This window comes from Mya arenaria, chromosome 1 (assembly GCF_026914265.1).
Source record: "Mya arenaria isolate MELC-2E11 chromosome 1, ASM2691426v1".
NCBI classification, from domain to species: domain Eukaryota; kingdom Metazoa; phylum Mollusca; class Bivalvia; order Myida; family Myidae; genus Mya; species Mya arenaria.
In genome coordinates this window covers 36,186,611-36,210,371 of record NC_069122.1, presented here as the reverse complement: position 1 = coordinate 36,210,371, position 23,761 = coordinate 36,186,611, and the positions used below count along the sequence as shown (strand labels likewise).

General features: G+C 33.3%; 1 protein-coding gene and 1 non-coding gene across 3 annotated transcripts; both read left to right on the top strand.

Moving 5' to 3' along the window:
• Nucleotides 1-638: 638 nt before the first annotated feature.
• LOC128217265 (uncharacterized) lies at nucleotides 639-17,428 on the top strand. 2 transcript variants are annotated; one of them, XM_052924419.1, is made up of 5 exons: nucleotides 639-775; nucleotides 1,671-1,711; nucleotides 13,457-13,534; nucleotides 14,701-14,804; nucleotides 16,473-17,428. In XM_052924419.1, the coding sequence occupies exons 1-5, from the start codon at nucleotides 740-742 to the stop codon at nucleotides 16,502-16,504; spliced, it is 291 nt and encodes a 96-aa protein (XP_052780379.1). In that variant the 5' UTR covers nucleotides 639-739; the 3' UTR covers nucleotides 16,505-17,428. The 2 variants fall into 2 exon arrangements, with proteins under 2 accessions (XP_052780379.1, XP_052780291.1); XM_052924331.1 differs by having other exon boundaries at nucleotides 14,701-14,819.
• A 3,073-nt stretch (nucleotides 17,429-20,501) lies between these two features.
• On the top strand, nucleotides 20,502-20,575 carry Trnai-aau (transfer RNA isoleucine (anticodon AAU)). The gene has a single exon. It is a non-coding gene; the product is annotated as a tRNA-Ile (tRNA).
• The last annotated feature ends 3,186 nt before the right edge of the window (nucleotides 20,576-23,761 follow it).

Genomic DNA, 23,761 nt, shown 5'->3' with positions numbered 1-23,761 from the left:
GTCTTTTAAATGGTTGAATAAATCTGTCTATAATAAGTCTGCATTCTATGAATTTGATTGAACTTCTATTTTGTCTTGCGTTTATTTATTGTTATTTTCCAAAATTACGTGGATTGGCAGATACCAATCTGTTTAATCTTTGGCCTTCTTTAGTATTTCAGTCAATATGTTCATCTATTAATGTTCTTGTAAAACATGAAGATATTGAGGTTGATGGAACATGTCATATTCCACCAATTAACCTTATTCCCCGATTTTATTACTCATAACCTGTTACTAATTACCATCATTCCACAAAATAATGATATACAATGCTAGATTAAATTCCTTTTATTACTTAACCTTATTCTGGTTGACACCTCATTCACATTTTTTATATAGGGAGTTTTTGTTGATACAAATCCAGTTTCAGCTTTGGTTTCAGGATTTTTGGCGTGCAGTACTGCGTTCGCATGTCTTAAACAAAAGAAAACAAATGCCATCACCTTTAAATGATGTCATGCTATGATTATGTATTAGTCAGGGTTTAAATATCATTTCAACACTGCATCCAAAATGAAAAATAGGAATTTGTGAGTCGTTTATATATTATGCATCTATATAGATAGAAGTATTTACGTCTTGACACTTTAGTTGTTTCTTAATCTTCTTTGCATTGGGTCGTGGTGTTTGAGGAGTTTATAAAAAAGTTAATTTGAACATTGATAATTTTCAAAACCTATTTGTATAGTTCATAATCATGGGAAACTTTCAATCCTTGTGCTCTATTTTAAAGGTATAATTTTATTACTTTCGAAAATGTTAATTATAATGATTGATTGATGATGATGATGATGATGATGATGATGATGATGATGATGGTGATATATTTCACCTAGTGAACACCAAAAAGTGAATATTTTACTAGTGGCTGAGCCACTCATGAAGTATAAATATTGGTGTTCACTCAAAATTGTTAAACACACCAAGTTGATCAGCTATGGTTAGATAGGATTAATTTCATAATTATAATACTTAAAAAAGAAATTTCGAAAACAAAACAATAAAACAATCTTGTTCGCGGTGTAATGTTATAAGTATCTATCATGTGTTTTCGGTACGGATAGAAAAGTCCGACCCGAGGGCACGCGCGTAAGCCGGTAACCATGCTTGTCGAGTTACCGGTCACGCAGCGTGCCCGAGGGTCGGATTTTTCGATCCGGACCGGAAAAACATGATTGATATTTTTTCTTGCATACCTAAATTATGAATTTGTGGAAAAATTGACGTAAACGCACTTTTGTACATTTCACCAAAAAGCGCGTGCGACGTTGTGTACTGACATCATAAAGCGCAGTAATTTTAAATCACTATCAACGTCAAAAGGATCCTTTAAAATCGCGCTTTTACGATTTTTTATTTTCAGTTTGAATTAAAAGTATTGTATACTTATTTTTTTTTTTGATTCCGCTTTATTGAAATTGCATAATATACTTTTCATAAACCATACAATAAAAGAAATAAGAAGTGGCACGTTGTTACGCGTGACTCATCTTACATGGGGGGGGGGGAGATGAGTTTTTCCAGCACCGGTCACATGACCGGAAACACACGTCCGGTATGCAAGAAATATCGATCTTACACTGAAACAAACAATTTCTCTATAAATTTTTGCTTTTCATATTTTTCAGGATAAGTGCAATACCTGTTTGTTCGAGTCACGCAAATTCTAGTAAGTGTCAAATTTACTTTATTTGTTATATTAAATAACTTTTCATGTTATCAGATAAAGCTTTTCTAAGAAATTTGCAAAACATACCAAGGTGATCTGCTAAGATACCCAATTCATTTTATAATTATAATAATTTAAAAAGCAATTTCGAAAAAAATCTTGTTCGCGGGGATCAAACGCATGTCATCTAGGTCTGCAGACGAGCATCTAATCCATTAGAGAATGTAGACAGATGCTCTTGATGAGTTAAATGTGCACTCGAAATATATATCGAAAACAATGGTTCTTATGAAGGTCACCGAGTTGAATTTGAAAGAAAGGTGCAGAAATCACAGTATTTCTACCTCATGAGACGATAGTAGGTCACAAAAATCTTTTAGCACTCACCAATCATTTAATATTTTTGCGTTTCAACTAATTAATACACGGTTACAATCTTGTTATCAGTAATTAATATTTTCCATAATTTAGTTGCATAATTTATTTAGTTGTAAAAGGTTTATCACATAAAGTCATTGTTTGTTATACATGTGTATGCATTGATTTTGAATAAGAATGCCATTTTAAATACAACATATAAACTTCATTAAGTTGTCAACACTAAAACGAAATGTGTCTAAATTCTGAAGTTTATTGTTTTAGTAACTGTTGTATCTTGTTCGAAGATGCTTAAAAATCATTTTTATTTTAAAGCTGCACTCTCACAGATTTACCGTTTTGACAACTTTTTTATGTTTTGTATTGGAATGAGCCAATTTTTGCGTTAATATCAGAAAATCAGTGATATAAGACTGTTGACAATAGATCAGATCGCAGTTTTTCATATTTACGTTCAAAATAAATAATTTAAGGCTAAAACCGTTTAAGAAAAATGCATAAAACATCATTTTTTTATTATAAATATGAAAACCTGCGATCTGATCTTTTGTCAGCAGCAAGTCACTGCTGTTCATGCATCTTTGCAAGATTGGTTGGTTCCAAGACAATAATTTTAAAAAGTTCAAAACGTTCAATCTGTGAGAGTGTAAAGCTTTAAGCATCTTTTGCTAGTGTAGTTTGGTACTGAGATGCTTTCAACCCGTTATTTCTTTTTGGACTCCCGAATATAAACAAATGATTTCGCTAAAGCTGACCATTCCCTTTATATTAATGACATTTTAGTAATTTAGGGTGTAATTATATTTTCATTTCTTAAACAGAACTAAATTACCCTTTTATATAAGTTTACATGGGATTTGAACAGCAAGTAGTGTTTCGATCTTAAACCTAGAAAAAAAATTCAGTTCAAAACAAAAAGAAATATGGTATTATTGGTCACTGTTGGTACAGTTGTAGTAGCAGTACTTATAGAAAGTATGAACCATAACAAGAGCTGTCGTAAGACAGCACGCTCGACTTCGCCGCTTTGACTTAGAAGTGAATACAATAACAATGTAATATTACCACGTTTGGTCTATTTATGTCAAACCTAACTAAAATTATTCAATACATGAGGTGACTTTGATGCTGCCCTCCCACCACCCGAAAAATGACGCAAGTCATTCAAATGACTTGATTTCCTATTATGAAAATGTGGTAAAGAATATATAAATATGCCTTTCAAAAGAAATTAGGGATGGAAACCGGATACCAAATCGGTATCCGGATATTCGTATCGAGTATTCGAATACTATCCGGATACTCGTATCAAATTGTTTTTCATAATAAGTAAATTTCCGATTATATGTCACCCACCTTCTTCGTTATTTGACATAATTGTCCACTTAATTTATAATTTGTCATATGGCAATTTCACTTTTTCATTCATTCTTTCTCAGTCTTAATAATTTATAATGTTATAAACAAAGCTAAACAACTCATTTTACGTCATAAAACTCGTAATGAATATCACATACAGTGTGTGTATACCACATGATAAATTGCGTCATAAATGCTACGTCGGAAGGCAATATTTTGCTTCGATTGAAGACTTAAAACAATGATAACTTTTCATTTTTTTTAACATTTTAAATGAAACATAGCGCAGTCTATGCAGCTTACGGAGCCCCGCCTTCGGTCTTATACCAAATTTTGATTGTGAGTTTAGTTTCTTATAACACTTCGACAAACCTTTTCACGATACGGCCGTCTGAAGGAGCACTGTCAAAACATTGTTTGGGAAACAGGTTTGTCGAAGTGTTTGATGAAACTAATCACCTTATCAAACTCCGGTTATAAAACAAAGGTGGGGCTATTTAAGCGGCATAGACTGGCCTTTGTTTCATTTAAAATGGTGAAGTAAGAGAAAAGTTATCTTTAATTTAAGTCTTTATTTTAAGAAAAATATTGCCTTCCTACGTAGCATATATGACGTAATTTATCACATGGTATACACACACTGCACATAAACACCTCTCGAATTTGATAATCACTTCGGCCGAGGTGGTTGCTTGGTTACTGCCACGTGCTTTCGAGTTTGTTATTTATCAGTTTCATGTTAAATGACGCTTTGATTACTAGTATCTGATAGTCGATAGTAATTTTATTTCATTACATTGTTTGATTTAATGCAATACCTACAATTTCTGCGATGTTTTGTAATGAAGGATATGATTGCGGAAAAGATAAGGAGACAAAAAGACGATCTGATTTTTCTTTATTAACATGCGTGTACTTTTTTTATTTATCAATAAACTAAACATGTTTACATATCGTATGAAAAATATGAAATAAGTATTTGATTGAAAGGTGAAAAGATAAAAAATTTTTTTTTGTATTTATTGATCAGATAGCAATTATTTCTTCATGCATATTCATCAAAAATACGATTGGTAATTAATAGCCTTGATTGCACGACCCTTATCTTGTTATTGGAACAGAGAACAGAACAGAACAGAATTTTATTTAGACTTATGCTCATGCATCTCGTCATACACAAAGTATACAAATAATTATTACATACAATTTAACAATACAGTGGTCAACAATCAAAATCTGGAACGATGTCAAAGCAATATGGAGAATGTTCATTTGAAAAAAACATTTAGAAAACATAATTACTATATTAAACAATATAAACAACATAAACTTTAAGTCACTGCAAAAATATTTTAATTATACACGGTCATTAATTAAAAGAGTCCTTCTGTTATTAGCCTGCAATAAATATTTGCACAAATTCACAATAATTGTCTTATTTTGGTTGTTAATTAGTTCAATAAACAATTTTCAACCAAATGATACTATCATAATGGTTGCGAACAACTGTTATACCGCCACAAATTTCATTTTTAACATAGACTACAATACCACCAGAGTTTCTTTTGGCATTTTTATGTTTGTATTTTCGAAAATAATTAAAACACTTATATCCATCAATGTTTATATTTGAAGAAGAATTAGTCCATGTTTCAGAAAGAATAACTATACCGTTTCCATCAATGATATTTAAAAAGTCTTCGTTTGATAATTTGTTTTCAGTGAGTCCATTGCAGTTCCACACAACTATTTTCAGTTCATTCTCCGACCATTCCTAGTTACTTTTACACGGCTTTCCGTCGATATATAAGGTGTCATATACCAGCCAGGCCCGTTTCCCAGCTTCCTTTGCAGCCTTCATTTTAGGGACTAGCGCTCTTCGTTTCGCGGTGATTTCCGGTGGAAATTGTTCGCTGACAAATAGTTTCGTTTTCTTGAGGTGATGCCCCTGTTTTCGAACCATTTCGCGATCTTTGAAGTCAGCAAACTTGCAGATGATGTTACGATGGCGGTTATCGCCCTCAGTACGTGTACCAGTGCGATGTGCCCTTTCAATTTTCATATTGTTAGCTATCTCCTTAGCTATTTTTAACTTTTCAGTCATGAACTTACGGACTTCAACCTCTGAATCAGCGGGTGTTTCTCTTGGTGACTCTTCTATTCCACCGAATATGAGATTATTTCTCATACTTTGTGACTTAAGGTATACCAATTCTTCATGCATTTTCATATTTTGTTGCTCTAATTGTTCAACATTTGATGCTATTTCAGCCTGACGAAAGTCAATCTGTTCAACCTTTTCATCAGTTTTTGCGAGCTTTTCGTCAAATCGATTATTTGCATCGTGCACTAAGGTCCATAATTTCTTGAGATCCTTATCAAAACTATTTGCTTTCTCTTCTAGTACAGTTAATGTTTCTAATCTGGCTTCTACGTTATTCATTTGGACTTGGAGTTTCTCTAATACATTCAGCACAGTTGCAATATCAGCATTAGCTACATCAGGTGTAACTTTACTCGCCATAGCTCCAGGTAAGTGTATAGGCTCAGAAGTATCAAAATTATCACAATCAGACTCATTAAATACTGGAGAATCGTCAAAAAGAACAGAGTTTGTCTGATTTAAAATTTCACTTACTAATGGTTGACCCTCTGTTTCATCGGCCGGGCCTCCAATTCTGTATGATTTACTAATGTTTACTATCTCCTCGTCCGTACTACTGCCCTTTTTACGTTTATTGGCCCTGTTTCTACTAGATTTTCCCATCACTCGCACGAACGTTCACCAATGCACATAATTCCACATAAATATCCATAAATTCTATCGAAACACACTCTAAATATCCAGAAAACTTGATAAAATTTGTCACCGAAAATTTAACACGTCCATCTTTGTCACGTGACCAACCATCGATCAATTCCTACGGATTAATGATCAATCCGTTTAATATCAACTAGTGCCAATTAGTGTCAATTAAGCACATCTGAGATCATAAAACAACACTTGTCATTGTTAACAAGGTCATAGTACTGTACTTCACAGGGTGCTGCACAAGGACACAATATCACGCCTTGTGCAAACACCCAATTAGCAGACGATTTGTGACACATACCCGCTTCGCGACAGACACTGTTGATCACCTGAAATATTTCATCTGAAAAGTTTTATAACAATTGCTATGTCTCTGCTAAGATATTTCATTGAAATTTTAATTCTTAACGAATATTCGAATACCCATTTTGGTATCTGAATACTTGCGTGATATCCGGATACTCGGATATTCGCTTCCAACCCTAAAAGAAATTAAAAAAAATTAAAAAAAAATTTTGGAGTTATGTGTCTTGTTGTAAGATGGTCGTAAATAATTTTGAATTTTATTAGGTGCATTGAATGAAAGGTATAGAAGTTTTTTTATTAAAATCCCAACTGCTTAACTTTTACTTGCCTCAAACTTTAACCTAAGTCAATCAGGGGCCATAACTTGTATTAAGGATATGGAGTTATGTAACCTCATTGGGTGATAGTCCTGCCTGAACACTTGTGTGAAGTATTAAGTCAATTGAATGAAGGGTAAAGAAGTTATTAAGTAAATATCCCAACCTGCCCTAAAACTTTAACCTAAGTTCCATAGTCAATCAGGGGCAATAATGTGTATAAAAGATAATATGGTGTTATCTAACCTCATATGTGATGGCTCTGAACAACTGTGTGAAGTATTAAGTCAATTGAATGAATGGTATTGGAGTTTTAAGTGGAAATCCCAACTTGCCCTAAAACTTTAACCTGCCCTAAAACTTTAACCGACGTCAATCAGTGGCCATAACTTGTATTAAAAATAATATGGAGTTATGTAACCTTATTGTGTGATGGTCCGGAACAATTGTGTGAAGTATTAAATCATATGAACAAAGGGTATAGAAGTTATTAATAAATATCCCAACCTGCCCTAAAACTTTAACCTAAGTTCCATAGTCAATCAGGGGCCATAATCTGTGTAAAGAACAATATGGAGATATCTAACCTCATCATGTGATGGCCCTGAACAACTGTGTGAAGTATTAAGTCAATTGAATGAAGGGTATTGGACTTATAAATGAAAATCCCAACTTGCCCTAAAACTTTAACCGGACGCCGACGCCGGGGCGAGTAGTATAGCCTACCTATTATTCGAATAGTCGAGCTAATAAGTTTAACATATGGAAGTATACTTGTTAGTATTATGGCATGGGCGGTCCAGGAATTGACGTTAGAGGGGGTGTAACTTAGGGGCTCAACCTTTTGACATGCGCCCATCCCTAAGCACCGAAAGTATATGGCATAAACTGTTTGCATTGGGATTTGGGATTACTTCCTTCATGGAAAAAAATAACGATTTGTTGTCGGAAATGATGCATTACGAGCGCCTGTTAATACTTTTTCTCCCATATTGATAAACAAATTACAATAAGACAATTTTAGAGGGGGCAGACGCCAACTAAATCGGCTAGTGTTATGATAACTAAATATACTAATGGCCAAAAGTCTTGTCCGGTATGGGTTTCATTTGTGCCTTGCAAATCCTCAATGCCAATTTTCAACCCATTACTGTACCGGCAGTACTGGCTCAAATTCAAAAATTATTTTTTCATTGAATGCATATTAATGTCCTCTTTCCATCGATACCAAATTTATGAGTGTGCGATATAAAACAAAACAGATATTGTAGTTTTTGTAGACCGGAGAAGACTTTTAGATATTGTAGTTTTTGTAGACTGGACAAGACTTTTGGCCATAAGTATAATTAACAGTCTACACGAATTGATGTGTGCTTAGTTGGAGACTCTCTCCACGGGCAACTATTCTATTGTAGATATAAATATTATTCAATGGTACTGCTTAATGTTGGTTTAATGCTGAATGTAAAACGGCAAGACGGAACTTTCATACTGCTAGGTTTAAGTTTAAATTGAAGAAACATGATGCAAATAAAGAAAATTTGAATGTACAAGGTAAACATTATAAGAAAGTTTTGAATAGCAATTTTAACATTTATAGACAAGAAAAGGCTATTAGACTGAAGTAAATGAGTAAGGCTAAGCCAAAAGAATTTTGGAAAGTTTTGAAATCTAAACAGTCTAGTAATGTCAATGCATCTTTAGAAGATATGTATATTTTTTTCAAAAATATAAACTCCAACGCTAATTCTGATAATATTGACCTGAACGACGATAATATGAAGAATATTGATATTGACGGAAATGAGTTAAATATGCCAATTACATATGATGAAATTTAAAAAGCGATTAAACAATTAAAGAACAATAAGGCTTGTGGTGAAGATAATATTTTAAATGAACATATCAAATATTCTTATAGTTGTTTCAAAGAAGAGTATTAAACTTTTTAACATTATTTTTGATAAAGGTCTCGTCCCACAAAACTGGACCGTTGGTATTATACATCCAATTTATAAAAATAAAGGTGATACATCTGATCCTGTAAATTGTAGACCAATCACTTTACTGAGTTGTTTTGGTAAATTGTGTACCTTAATACTGAATAACAGATTTCAAAAAATTGTCATTAATAATGATTTGTTAAGTGAATATCAATTAGGTTTTAGACAAGGATATTCAACAGTGGACAATATGTTTGTCATAAATATGTTAATAGACTTACTTCATAATTCAAAGAAAAAGTTATTTTGTGCTTTTATAGATCTTAAGGCCACACCAAATTAATGTTTAGTTCCTCAGATTTTTGCCAAAAAAATAAAAGCGAGCGAGCAAAAAAAAATAAAAATAAAATTAGTCAGTTTTCATAAAAACCGAAGCGAGCGAAGAGCGAAAAATATATTTTTCCTTATATTCAATATAAGTAAGAAAGATTGTTCTAAATAATTGCCCTTAAACCCATTTTAATGCCATCTTGAACTGAACCTCTAATGGACATTGGGAAAATGTTGGAATACATACTATTTATTCATCCGTGTTTAGTATAAACATTATATGGATAAATCTAATTTCTTATATAATTAAAACGTACTTTAATATGACGATCATTCATGATAATAAATAACCCTGCTTTTAGTAAAAAGTTTGAAACGACTTATATAAATCTACTTGAATCAGTTTAACATCATATGCAACTGTATTTAGACATAACTTAGGATTGATTTGGGATTTGTAAAAAATGATCACTTACTTACACAGGCATCATCAAACATCAGACTCCATATAACATTGACTAAATTTTGTTTTTATTATCACAGGAAATGCAATGACATGTGCTTATTAAAACAAAAAGAACAAGGGTATTTTTCAGAGTACTTATTTTGGTTATTTAGATGTTTTTGTGCACCAGCCAATTGTATATGCCCCTCCCCCCCTAAGTCCGGAATAGCGGGGACGTTGACTACCAGTCTTTCAAAACCCGGGTAAAATACCCAACCTGCAGGGACACACTGCTGGTAAAATCCCTGCCAAATGGCCCCGCAACCCCGAATACCTATGTGAGGCGCGTTCCCAACTATTTTCAATATGAAGACAAAAACACATTCACTATGCACTGCGGGGCCACCTGAAAGGTAAAAACACAGTCAATTGCCTCTGCTGTCCCCGGTATACACCTAGAACAAGGGCGAGGGGTGGGCGGGGCAGTGGTTACAATTGACAAGTGCATTACAATCCCGGATTATGCTGCAAATAGAAACAAAATATAAGGTGATAAACTTAGGCTTACTTATGTTGAGGTATATCCAGACCAGTGTTTATATCGCTATTGGTGAAAAGATATTTGTTCAAAACTGTTGTTTTGTCAGAATTTGATCAAAAAAGAGCTTGATACATCAATTTGGACCAAACAATAACTCATGTTCCAGTATTTTTTTATAATTCTTCTCAAAAAAACGAAGTGATCCGCTTTTAAACCAAACACAGAATGAAGATATGTAAAGACAAAAACCATGGAAAAAACTAGAATTCGCGCCCAAAATAAAAACAACAATATTAACCAATCAAAACTTGTTACTCTACGAAGAAAGTAGTTCCAAAATAAAAATAAAGAAAAACTAGACCAATCGGCAAAGAAAAAACGGTAACGTTCATCCAAATAATTAAGGTATTTTAGAGCCAAAATAAACTAAATTACGCAATATAATCGCTACCAGTCTCAGATACACATGCTTTATTGCATAATGATTGCTTTAAATAATGATCCTTTAGTGCATGAGACGATCAACAATGACTTCAAGCATGCTCAAAATATATTTATTGTCAAAAATAAGATTTAATTTCCAAACTCCGAGCCACATTGTTTATACCGGAAGCCGCAATTTTGATTGAATTTATTGAAACCCATGCTAAACCGATCGATATACAGTATAAAAACACTTCGCACCGGTAACTTCCCTTTACAAAAACACGAAAACTAGCGTAGAAAAATTATACTCGATTATTTTTAGCCTTTTAATAATTTATTACCAGAAAAAAAATCTGCTTGGCGATCAAAATGGAGGTGCGGGCACACAACAAAATAAAAATATTTTTTTTACAATTTCAAAAAAATAGGAGCGGTAAATCCGCGGAACGAAATATCAATTTGGTGTGGCCTAAAGGAGCATTTGATACCATAAATAGAAGCTACTTGTGGCTTAAATTAGATAAAATGTGTATAGCAGGGAAATTTATACAAATTGTAAAAAATATGTATGAAAATGCTAAGTTGTGTATGTGTTAATGGTGTAAAGTCAAACTATTTCCCTTGTACTATAGGTGTAAGGCAGGGCGAGAGCCTTTCTCCGTTGTTATTTTCTATGTTTGTGAACGATTTACATAGCTTCTTTGCAAATAGTAATATTGTTAATGGTACAATTGTGTATAAACATGATGATGATGTTCGTTTGATAGATTTTTTAAAGTTATTTGTATTGCTCTATGCAGATGACACAGTCATATTGGCACAATCATATACAGATCTGGAAAATGCTCTAAATATATATGAAAATTATTGTAAAATTTGGCAACTTACTGTTAACACCACTAAAACAAAATTGCTTATTTTTCGAAGGAAAGACGTGTTGAACACAAATTCCTTCTATGCGATGATAAATTAGAAATAGTAAACGAATATAAATATTTAGGTGTGTTATTTAGTAGAAGTGGTTCGTTTTTCAAAGCAAAGGAATATATCGCAAAGCAAGCCACTAAAGCTATGTTTGTTTTGTTGTAGAAAGCTAGATATCATTTTCTCCCACCTCAGATAAGTAGATCCATTAATTTAACCATGCTAGAAATTCTTATCTTGCCCACGGGCGAAGATAAAATGCCCGTATGGAACTTCTTTTAGTGGTCACCACATTGTAATTACCTCCCTTGTTGTAGCGCATCATGGAAACCTTGCCTTGTGGCAATATTTAGAACGCTAGTTTATTATTTATCGCTTCAAATGTCACCAGAAAACAGTTTTCACGCATATTTCAAGAAATAATGCTTCACTCTTCTTAGAACTATTTAAAGACCGATCAGACCATTAACACACTCTGAATCACTGCGCGAATATCCATGACAACCACGAATTATCGCATATCCGTACGCAATTATTTTCACTAAGCACAAAAGAGTTCCAGCAAAAAATACATTTTAACTAAATTTTGTTTAACTGAGGTGGGAGAAAACGCATCTACCATAGCCGCTCGTGTAAGATAGGTTTATCCCGACCCTCGCGCAGGGTGTTTTGCGGAAACTCGGTAAACCTCGTTTCCGCAAAACACCCCACGCTTGTGTCGGAATGAACCTATCTTACACTCTCGGCCATGGAAGATACTTATAGTCTTTCTATTGAATTGCAAATTGATTTATTTCACAAAGTTGTCAAACCTATTTTGTTATATGGATGTGAATGTTGGGGTTGTGGTAATATTAATATTCTCGAGAAAGTGCAACTAAAGTATTTGAAATATGTGTTAGGTGTCAAGAGCAGTACACCAAACTGTATTGTATATGGCGAAACTGGTGTTAAACCTCTAAATATTAACATTAATACTCGTTTGATTGACTTTTGGTCAAAATTAATAACCCCGCCGTTACCTAAACTTACTGTATCTTTATATAATATTGTCCTAAGTAGATTTATGTTTTCCGAAAATCCACGACAGTCCCATTTCCAGTGGATTCGTAATATTAAGGAAATATTGATTAAATGCGGGCATATTAACATTGGGCAGAGTCATGACTTTAAAAACAGATCATGGTTAAAGAAAACTGTTTATCAAAACTTGTCCGATCCCTTTATTAATGAATGGTTTTCTACTATAAATAACTCTAGAAAATGTATAAATTATAGACTGTATAAAGAAAAGTTTGAATTTGAAAATCATCTTGTACAGACACCTTACAAACTCTTGCGATATATGATAAAATTTAGAACTAGAAATATCAAATTACCTGTGGAAATTGGAAGCTGGAATAATGTAGAATGCAACGATAGAAAATGTTAATTTTGTAACGATAATAGGATAAAAGATGAATATCATTATTTGTTGGAATGTCAAGAATTTGTTGGTAAAAGAAAAAGTTGTCTTGATAATAAATATATTAGACATCCAAATACTATTAAATTTAAACAAGTAATGCAAATAAGACCTGATTCAGGTATACATTTTGAAAAACTCTGTAAGCTTATTAAAGAGATAATGTTTAGATTCTCATAATGATACATATATTGATGTATTTTGTTTCCCTTTAAATGCCTCCTCCATTATAAAGGTATAATGTTAATATTAGATGACACTGATTAAATTTATTGATTCTTATAGATTATGTCTTAAAATGTTGAGACTATTCTCGTTCTTTACATAGTTGTATATATATATATATATATATTTCAATACTCTTTTTGTCATGTTTTGTGACATGAGTTATACGAAATAAACTTGGAAACTTGGAAACATGATGTACATATCAAATACCTAACCACACACATAATTTTAATACATGTAATTACAAATCTTGAACGATTTACATCTTCAGCTGCAACAAATTCCAGTACTGTTGTGGGGACAAATGCTGTGAAGATATAGAGGACCTCTATAAACAATGGTTCTTTTGGTGAGTTAGATATATAAAATGTTCATCTAAGGCAAGAGATAAAATGTTTGATTCCGGTTTCCCGACCTTTTTAATCTTTTACACCTGGCTTAAGTAGCTTATTTCAATTAGCCAAAACATGACTGGATTTTGTTAAATGAAAAATTGTTCATTGCGATTATCATAAAGATAATACTGTTTTTAAATAAAGTAGAATAACTCTTAAAGAGTAAAATATTATGCAAATTATTGAAAAACAAAAATAATGAGCTTAGTTTAATCCAGTATTAAGAGACTTAAGAAGTTTCTAGAAACTGTGGCATGGTGCATGTTTTTCTCTCTTTTGGGGATATTTATAATGTCTTGCTCGGTAACAACACGTTAATGTACACAGACCAAATCCCGACAGTGAAAATGTTATCAAAACACAACTTTACATAATTTTTTAAGAGTATTTGATTTTTTCTAAGAATTTAGATATTAAACACATTTGTAAATGAAGAATAATATATTACTTTACAAGATTCATGTCTTGTAACCTAGTATAAAAATATTATAAGGGTTCCGTGTCATAATGCCCTAGCTACACCAACGCAGTACCCCTATTATAATTTGTTTCAACTTTCGTTCAACCTGGGCTTAAACATGCATTTGGTTCGGGTTACCCAACCCTACCTACGAAATAGGCGCCGACCCTAACGTTATTATAGTCAGTTTGAAAAAAAATGAAGAACTAAACAAAATCTAAGTGCTTCTCAATACATAGTTTAAACCCTTAAATGCTCTATACAGAAGACTACATTAAAGCTACACTCTCACAGATTGAACGTTTTCACAATTTTTTTTTGCCTTGGAACGAGCCAATCTTTGCGAAAATGCATGGAAGGCAGTTATAAAAGACCGCTGACAAAAATTAGATCGCATTTTTGTATAGCTATGTTTAAACGGTTAAGGACATACAACATTAATTTTCGAACGGAAATATAAGAATCTGCGATCTGATCGTTTGACAGCAATCTTTTATCATTGGTTTGCAGATATTCACGCAAAATTTTGCTGTTTCCAAGACAAACAAATAAAACAGGTTGTAAAAACGGTATATCTGTGAGAGTGCAGCTTTAACACCATTCTCCAATGTAACCCTAACCAAGCCATTTTTAGGCCCTGTCGATGTTTTTTTTTTTCAGGCCAATCATTGTTTTGATCCTCGCACTCGTACTTGCGGCTATAATATGGTGGTGCAGGAGAAATCACAGGTCGGCTCAGACCCAGAAATATAGACAGCTGACGGGTACACATACGCTTGGTATTTGGACTGCATTTTTTTGGGCCAGTCGAGCTATCTGATTCGAACGATTCGGTCCCGAGGGTGATCTCTTGGACTGAGAAATATAAAAAAATGAGCTCTTGTACTCTATGATAGACATTTTTTAATAATTCATACCATTTTTATCATTCAAGATTGTATGAAAGATTAAAATATTTAATATGTAAAAATATACGACCAAAAGTGGATTGTTTGTATATTATGTGTATCAAATAGTACAAGAGCACATTTTTTGGTACAAGAGATCACCCTAGGGTCCGAATCGCTCAAATCAGATAGCTCGACTAGCCAAAAATGCAGTTCAACTACTAGGTAACTGTGGACAGGAATATCGGAAAGGTTTTGTTTTATAACACCAAGTACATGCCCCATAGTCATGTTGCTAAAACACACATAGAGCAATCACTCAGTTATCTATAAAATTTAAGGTATCCTGTACACAAATATGTGAGTATTCAATGACTGGTTATCCCAGATTGTTTTGGTATCATTTGAAAAACTATTTTTCTACATAAAACGGAAATGTAAATATTAGACAGAAATAAATAGAAATTATAACGTCCAATTGGCAATTCCAATTCAATTGAAATACAGTGCAATTTACGAGGTTCGGTCACTTAATAAACATGTATTTATAATCCGCAAACAATCCCTTTCAAATGATACCTATTATAACGTATCGGGATTAAAATAATTAAAGTGACACTCTTATTATTAATGCATGACCATGTATAACAAACATAACGTTTGAATGATAAACCTTTAACTTCTTAATCAATGATACATTTATGGAAAATGTTAATTATTGATAACAAAATTGTAACCGTGTATCTATTAGCTGAAAACGCAAAAATATTAAATGATTGGTGAGTGCTAAAAGATTTACTGTGATCTACTATAGTCTCTTAAGGTAGAAATACCATGTGTTATGCAACATTTTTTTCAAATTAAACTCGGTATCCTTCATTAGAACCATTTTTCGACATTTTTCCAGCATTTTGGTAGTTAAAAAAGTGTATGAATTGTGTTTAATCTTATTTGGGAGGAAGAGTGCATCTTTAATGCAGTCAGAGACTAGATGAATACGTGTACTGATGCACTCAATACTCTATAATAATTGAACAATAACTGAATGTCAATCTAAACTTTTCAAGACAACACTAAACGTTAAGATTTAAATTACTTAACATTCCAATAATCACATACATTTCAATGACTTGTCATAAATGTTACATTTATTGAATAGCCACATTACTTATTTTGTTTTGTTAAAATTGAATCCTGAGATATATTTCCCACATGGTATGATGTATTCAATAAACACCATAGTTTTACATATGACTGTAAGGGACATCAGAATTACTGAACAAGTTTAATAATTGTTCTTACATATACAATTACTTAATTTCTTTTTTTAATGTCAGACATTATACTTTTAAGTTGAACTTTAATTTAAAAAAATATGCAATTATCTTCTTATTTGTTTCAATAGGGCTAGTTTAAAATGTAGCAAAATATTTTAAAAACACCGTATAAACCAGATTGATTTGCTGGAGATGTTGTTATTCCTTCCTCACACTATTTCTATTCTTGAATCTATTGATCAACTAATTTCTGTTATCTCTTCTTCAGAGGAGACTGCGAAATCGCTCCCTCGGTCATAGTCAACGTAATCGTAGTCACAGCAAAACCCCACTACATGGGCGACACCACGGGATAATTCTGGTAGCACCAACAAAAAGAAACCTGCAGCTGCATCAACAATAAAAACTAGACTATGTAATAATCTCACAGAATGTATATTGGTGACATTTCTTTTTTAAATTTGTTAAAATTTAGCTATCATTAAATTTATGTTGACTATTATAAACAAACACTGAATTGAAAATGCCAAATACTTATATGTATAAAAAAAAGTTTTGAATCATTCGATTCAGGGATGCAAACGAATATTCGATCGAACGTTTGGTATTCGAAAGTCAAAATTAATATTCTAATATTCAGTGTTTTTTATTATCAATGAAATGATAAACCTTTGGCGTATAACTGAGCTATTGTGTATAACGTTCGTTTGTCTTTTTTTTCAATGATTGGCCCCTAACGCTAGAGGCATGAACTAAATAACATAACAATACAAAATGTAATATATCACACGGGAATGTTGATTGCAGAGTTTCTTACTATATTTGCCTTAATCATTTATACCTTTTATTTCCACTTATCTGTGATTAAACATATAACGTTATTAACACGTTAATTTAATTAATAGATTGCATTATAAAATATTTTGATTTACTGAACTTATGAAGTTGATGTATTTGCGTATTTGATATTTATGATGTTTAGTTCTGTAAATTATATGCATGTAATCACCTGAAAACACCATATTGTATATATATTTGTCCACATAGGCTATGGCCTTCTTGATATTCTGTAAATAAATCTTGAATCTTGAAACTTAATCAAATAAGTTGGTATTTTGTGTAGTAAGTGTTTTTTCGTTGTATTTAGCATCTTTACACATTTGAACATATGATACATATACATATATGATACATACATAATACTATAATACAAGGAATATATTTTTCACGAATTTCCCTATACTATTTCCCTGTCTCTCCCCGTATTATCCGATCTCATCCAGTGTTTAAAGCTGCACTCTCACAGATTGAACGTTTTGACATTTTTTTTTGTCTTGGAACGAGCCAATTTTTGCGACAATCCATGGAAACCAGTTATATAAGACTGCTGACAAATAATTATATCGCAGATGTTTATATTTAAGTTCAAAAAATGATGTTTTATGCATTTTTCTTAACCCGTTAGTAACGGTTTAAGCCATAAAACATTAATGTTCGAACAGAAATATGAAAATCTACGATCTGATTTTGTGTAAGCAATCTTATATCATTGGCTTGCAGATATTTATGCAAAAATTGCTCTTTCCAAGACAAGAAATAAAAAAAGTTGTAAAAATGGACATTTTGTGAGGGTGCAGCTTTAAATTCTCGGTTCATAGATATTGATATAGCTTATGGCTTCAGGCAACGCATTGTGTTGCTGGTGCTAATATGTTACAAAACGGAATAGAAAATTCAAACATTATGTCATTTAAGTCAATTTGTCAAACATGTAAACTAAGATGCGATGATAATAAACAATGCTCATGTTTTTTTTATATAAAATATAAGATATGAAGTTTGAGAAAGACATGTTTAAGTAGTAATTGAAAATTGCTTATAAAATGTTTCAGAGTTTGCCTATTGTCATAGTAGATTATGACTCAGGTGTCTACCCCTCACACAGGAGGTCGTGGGCTAATTCGAGCAAAATTAGGGTGAGAGAAAATTGTGACTCAGGTGTCCTCCCCTCACCCAGGAGGTCGTGGGTTAAGTCGAGCACCATAAGGGTGAACTAACATTGTGACAAAGGTGTCTGTCCCTCACCGAGGAGGTCGTAGGTTAAGTCGAGCACCATTAAGGGTGAAAGAACATTGTGACTCAGGTGTCCGCCCCTCACCCAGGAGGTCGGACGTTAATTCGAGCAAAATTAAGGTAAGAGTGGATTGTGTCTTAGGTGTCCGCCCCTCATCCAGGAGGTCGTGGGGTAATTCGAGAAACTTAGGGTGAGAGAACATTGTGACTCAGATGTCCGCCCCTCACCCAGGAGGTCGTGGGGTAATTCGAGCAAAATTAGGGTGAGAGAACAGTGTGCCCCAGGTGTCTGCCCCACACCCAGGAGGTTTGTGGGTTAATTCGAGCACCACCAGGGGGAGAGTGACTGCCCCTCACACAGAAGGTCGTGGGTTAATTCAAGCACCACCAGGGTGAGAGTGGTCTAGTGCCACAGATTCTCGCTCCTCACCCAAGAGGGTGTGAGTTCATTCGAGCACCACTAGGGTGAGAGTACTCCAGTACCACAAATTCTCGCTCCTCACCGAAGAGGATGTGGGTTAATTCGAGCACCACCAGGGTGAGAGTACTCTAGTGCCACAGATTCTCTCTCCTCAACCAAGAGGTTGTAAGTTAATTCGAGCACCACCAAGGTGAGAGTGTTCTAGTCCGCCTCTTATCCAAGTTTTAATAAACAAGCAGAATGTTTCGTTTACGTCGGAATGTCCATATGGAAGTTTGGGTTCTTTGCCATGCATGAAATAGGTAAGGAAGGTCGGATTTTTCTTTTTTTAAGAAGAATACCAGTAAATTTCATGTATTTATGGTGGAGAGTATCCTCCATGGCCGAGAGTGTAAGAAAGGTGCATCCCATCCCGAGCGTATGGTGTTTTGCGGAAAAGAGGCTCCCCGAGATTTCGTAGAACACCCGGCACGAGGGTTGGGCTGAACCTATCTTACGACCGGCTATGGTAGATGCTTTTTCTCCCAACTGAGTTAAACAAAATAAAGTTAAAAAATAATTTTTCGCTGGAACTCTTTTGTGCGTAGTGAAAATAATTTGCGTATAGATATGTGATATTTGTGGTTGTCATGGATATGCGCATATGATTCCGATTATGTAAATAGTCAACTCGTTCTTTAAATACATCCGAAGAGAGTGCAGCATTATTTCTTGAATGGAGCCAAATTATCTGAAGCGAGAAATAATTAATTAGGAATGTGCAACAAGACAAGGTTTCAATGATACTACAGACTCCCTTGTTGTCATCAACAAGGGAGGTAATAGTGTGATGACAATAAAAAGGAGTTCCATACGGGTACTTGTTTTATCAAAAAATAACTTTAAGATGGAAAGATGATTAATATATTTAGTCCTAAATCCAGGTGCATACCTTGGGTCCTTTTCAAAAAAATACATTTTCAATAATAATATGAATAAACGATGCATAGTGCAACACACTGATTATTCTTAACTTTCTCAACTTTGTGATCCTTTTTCTAGATACTGGTCCAAACTCAACTCAACCAAATATGTAGCAAGACTTCGACACTAAGCGGTTTGAGTATGTGAAAGGTATTTAATTTATTTTGGTCCAAATCTATGTGTTTGCTATCTAATGGGGTAGAAGCGGGGGTGGGGGAATGTCTCGTGCCGTAGGATTTGTTTTCAAGAATACAGTTATAAAGGAACCATTTTCAAGCATTCTGAACGCTACCAATTAGTTAAAACTTGCATGAATATACAGTACTGGTACAGTTTACACCCCCTCATAATTTTTTTTTTTTTATCCTGATTTATCACTTGCAATTTCGCGGGAACCTAAATTCATTTGTACATCATAGCGTACTGAAGGATGCATCTGATACATCTAACTTTTCACAAACCATAAATTAAATTATGTTTTTCTGTACAGTCCGATGAAATATAAATTGTTGCCACGCCGATCAGGAATACAAGGGAAACTACTCATAGTAATTAATCTTCATTTTTTATTTAGGTAGTCTCCCTTTGCTTAATTTAGCGTGTTGTGTCTAATTTTAGAATAATCATTTTATACAAAGCTTTATTATTGCAACCTTACTATATGGCTACATCGCATATATCAATTGCACTAAATGTATTGATTGCCTTTATTTATGAGCCTTTGATTGCCTTTATTTATGAGCATTGACTCTTAAGCTTTTTTAGAAAATCTGACAACTTACATAGGTGTAACTTTAGTAGATTTGAATATATCTAACATTTTCATCCGATCTGACATCTGGCCGTTTAGCTCAGTCGGTTAGAGCGTCGTGCTAATAACGCGAATGTCGTGGGTTCGACCCCCACAATGGCCAATAATATTTTTCACTTTTTTTTTATTTATTTATATTTGAATGTGACTGACTACTGATCTTACATCATCCGCCGACTGTATTTTTATTCCGTTAACGTTACATGAAAAAGTGCAAACCATGATCAAGTACCGGGGCTATCCAAATAAATGAGTATTCGCTATGAAAAGGCTTTCGGATGGGAGTGTGAAGGGGTAGATTGCTTACACCCGCAGTATGGACCGACCGTCTAAACGCATAACAGTTTTTAATTTCAATTGATTATAGTTTATATACCACCTCATAAAGAGTTAAGCAAAGGCAGCTATTAGAGTGATATTTTTTTTCAAATTTAAATAAAATCAAAACTAGCTTTAACTTGCTTTATATATTGCAAAATATGTTTGGGCTGAATGTTACCTCATTAAAAGCAGATCCCCAATGGTCGGTTCACGACGTTACGCCACGACGTTACGCCATACGACGTTATGACGTAGTTTTGAGTGATAAACCTTTAACTTCTTACTAAATAATTCATTATGGAAAATATCAAATAGTGATAAAAAGATTGTAACCGTGTATTTAATAGCTGAAAACTCAAAAATATTAAATGATTGGTGAATGCTAAACGATTTACTGAGATCCACTATAGACTCACAAGGTAGATATACCACGTTTTCTGCACCTGTCTTTCAAATAAGACTCGCTATCCTTTATAAGAAACATTGTTTTCGACACTTATTCATCTTTTTTGGTGTTTCAAACCATTTGTATTAACTGTTGTAAATTTTATTTGGGAGTAAGAGTGCATCTTTAAACATTATGGTTCCTGGATCTATCAGACGGGTAGCTTATTTGTGGGTCGAACTCCTTAAATATTCGGATCACTGGTACTTGCAGCTCATGTCTTTTCTCAAATTAACTGTCGACCACCATTTGTAAAAGGCACCATTTGTAATTTTTCAGAACAGGTCAGACCCCGCACAACCCCATGGATTGCAAGCATCATTGTTGTAAAAACCCTGCATATTAGCATTTTTTATCATTACAATGTTTGTTTTACACTAACTACTGCGCAATTACAAATAACTACCAGCACACAGTTGATTCTTTCCTAGAAACATAAACACTAATTATTGAGAAAGTCCTATTGTAACTTGATAAATGTAAACTTCTCCAATTTAGAATGAAGTCTTAACGTTTTTAAAGACTGCAGCAAATTACTTTTACTTTCCTTTGTCAAAATTCCAACCCGCTTATTAGACTTTCCCTACAATACACTTTGCACGAAGACGTTTTTATGTCTCAATCTTGGTAAAAATGAACTTCTTTAGAGAGTAGTTTTAAAACTAATTATTAAAAAACAGCTGAAAAGTTCTTCTACAGCCATGTGCAAGAGATGTCATGTTTCAGACCTAATGTGTTTAAAATGGATTTAACATGTGTCTTAAAATATTGTGCAAGAGTTCCACATATTGTAAAAACAAATTAATAAGACCGAAGGGCCACAATTAGCATCGGGCCCAGGGTGCGCAAATTACAAGTGAGTTTAAATTTCACGCATTAAAATACTTTCACTATTGAATAAAAATTCAAACAACACTAAAGGTTTATTAATTAGAGAGCAATGGGGTCGTTGACACTGCAAGCTCAAAGAGTGAAAACTACCTTGCGAACACAATTTTTGAATTTGATACTTTTTTATTATTAAAAATTTCGCCGTGTTTGTTTCTGCATCCGTTGATAAAAAAGCGCGGTTTGTTTAAACACGTTTCATGAAAGAATGTAAAGAAGTTCCATTATCGACTATGTATTAGTACGCCAACTGGTATAAATTGATAGGAATGTGTGGTAAAACGGTTGAGGATGTGTGTAGTGAAGGTGATATATAAATGATTTAAAATGATTTGGTTAACAACCCACTAGCAGTATTCGATTGTTTTCGTGTATAATACACGTTTATCGTCGTACATGTAACAGTACATTAAGGTATCCCACGTACAATAATGTGAACTTTGCATGTCTAGTGAACCCGTATTATTGTGGAATCATTTGAAAAGCGTTATGAGCAGAAAATGATTTGTTTTAATAAAAAAGATAATGTAGAAAACCTACTATTGTGCTAAACCTGCCTTGGAAGATGGCAAAATGGGCTATTTCACGTCCGCAGTTTTAGTTGAAAAATAAAATACACAAAAATCAAATTTGCAATAACTTGATTAATAATGGTTTCTTAGACATATATTTTAGATATATGTTATTAATAAGCAATTCCCTTTCAAATAATAACAAACTGATATGATGTCACCAGGCATCAAAAATTAACATGAGGGCTAATGGTTCAATAAAATGACAAGCTTGTTTGTACATCGATGGCCTTGATCGGTTTGAATTGTGTGAACAGGAGAACAGAATGGTTCAATATGTTGATATGTCACAGGCTGTACATCCAAAATCCCGGTTTTAATCCCACTTTTCCCCACTAACTTGTGTAAAGACATTAAAGAGACTGAAGGTCCCCTCTTGGTACTCGAAGTATTCGTGTGATTTTAAGGAGTATTCGAGTCTTAGAGGGTCACAATATTGATTGATGCATTTTTGTTATGATAAAACCCCCTTAATGATTTGTATGTAGATAAGAACATATTAGCGATATTTTGGCTACGAAGCTATAAATAAAAACCCCACACAATACATCTATAAAGCTATATATTTATTCAACTGTACACTAATCATATGCTTTTTTCGTTGTCGGTTTGATCAATAAAGTCAATACAAATGAATTAAACATAATAATGCATGACAATTAAAGTGACACTCTTATTCAAAATCTAAACATACACATGTATGACAAACATCCATTTTGACTGATAAACCTTTAACTATTTACTAAATAATGCGTTTTTGGAAAATATTAAGTACTTATAACAAGATTGTAACCGTGTATTTAATAGCAGAAATCACAAAAATATTAATTAATTGGTGAATGCTAAAATATTTACTGTGGTCTACTATAGTCACATTAGGTGGAAATACCGTGTTTTATGCTCTTTTCTTTCAAATTAAACTCGGTATCCTTCATAAGAACCATTGCTTTTGACATGTTTTAATCTTTTTTTGAATATCAAAACAATATTATTAATTGTGTTAAATCTTATCTGGGAGTAAGAGTGCATCTTTAAAACGAGAATCGCATCAACCTATATTTAT

Coding starts and splice junctions, on each gene's coding strand:
- LOC128217265 (XM_052924331.1), top strand. CDS start 740: ATGGGAAACTTTCAATCCTTGTGCTCTATTTTAAAG. Junction 776..1,670: donor CCTTGTGCTCTATTTTAAAG/GTATAATTTTAT, acceptor CATATTTTTCAG/GATAAGTGCAATACCTGTTT. Junction 1,712..13,456: donor TTCGAGTCACGCAAATTCTA/GTAAGTGTCAAA, acceptor TTACATCTTCAG/CTGCAACAAATTCCAGTACT.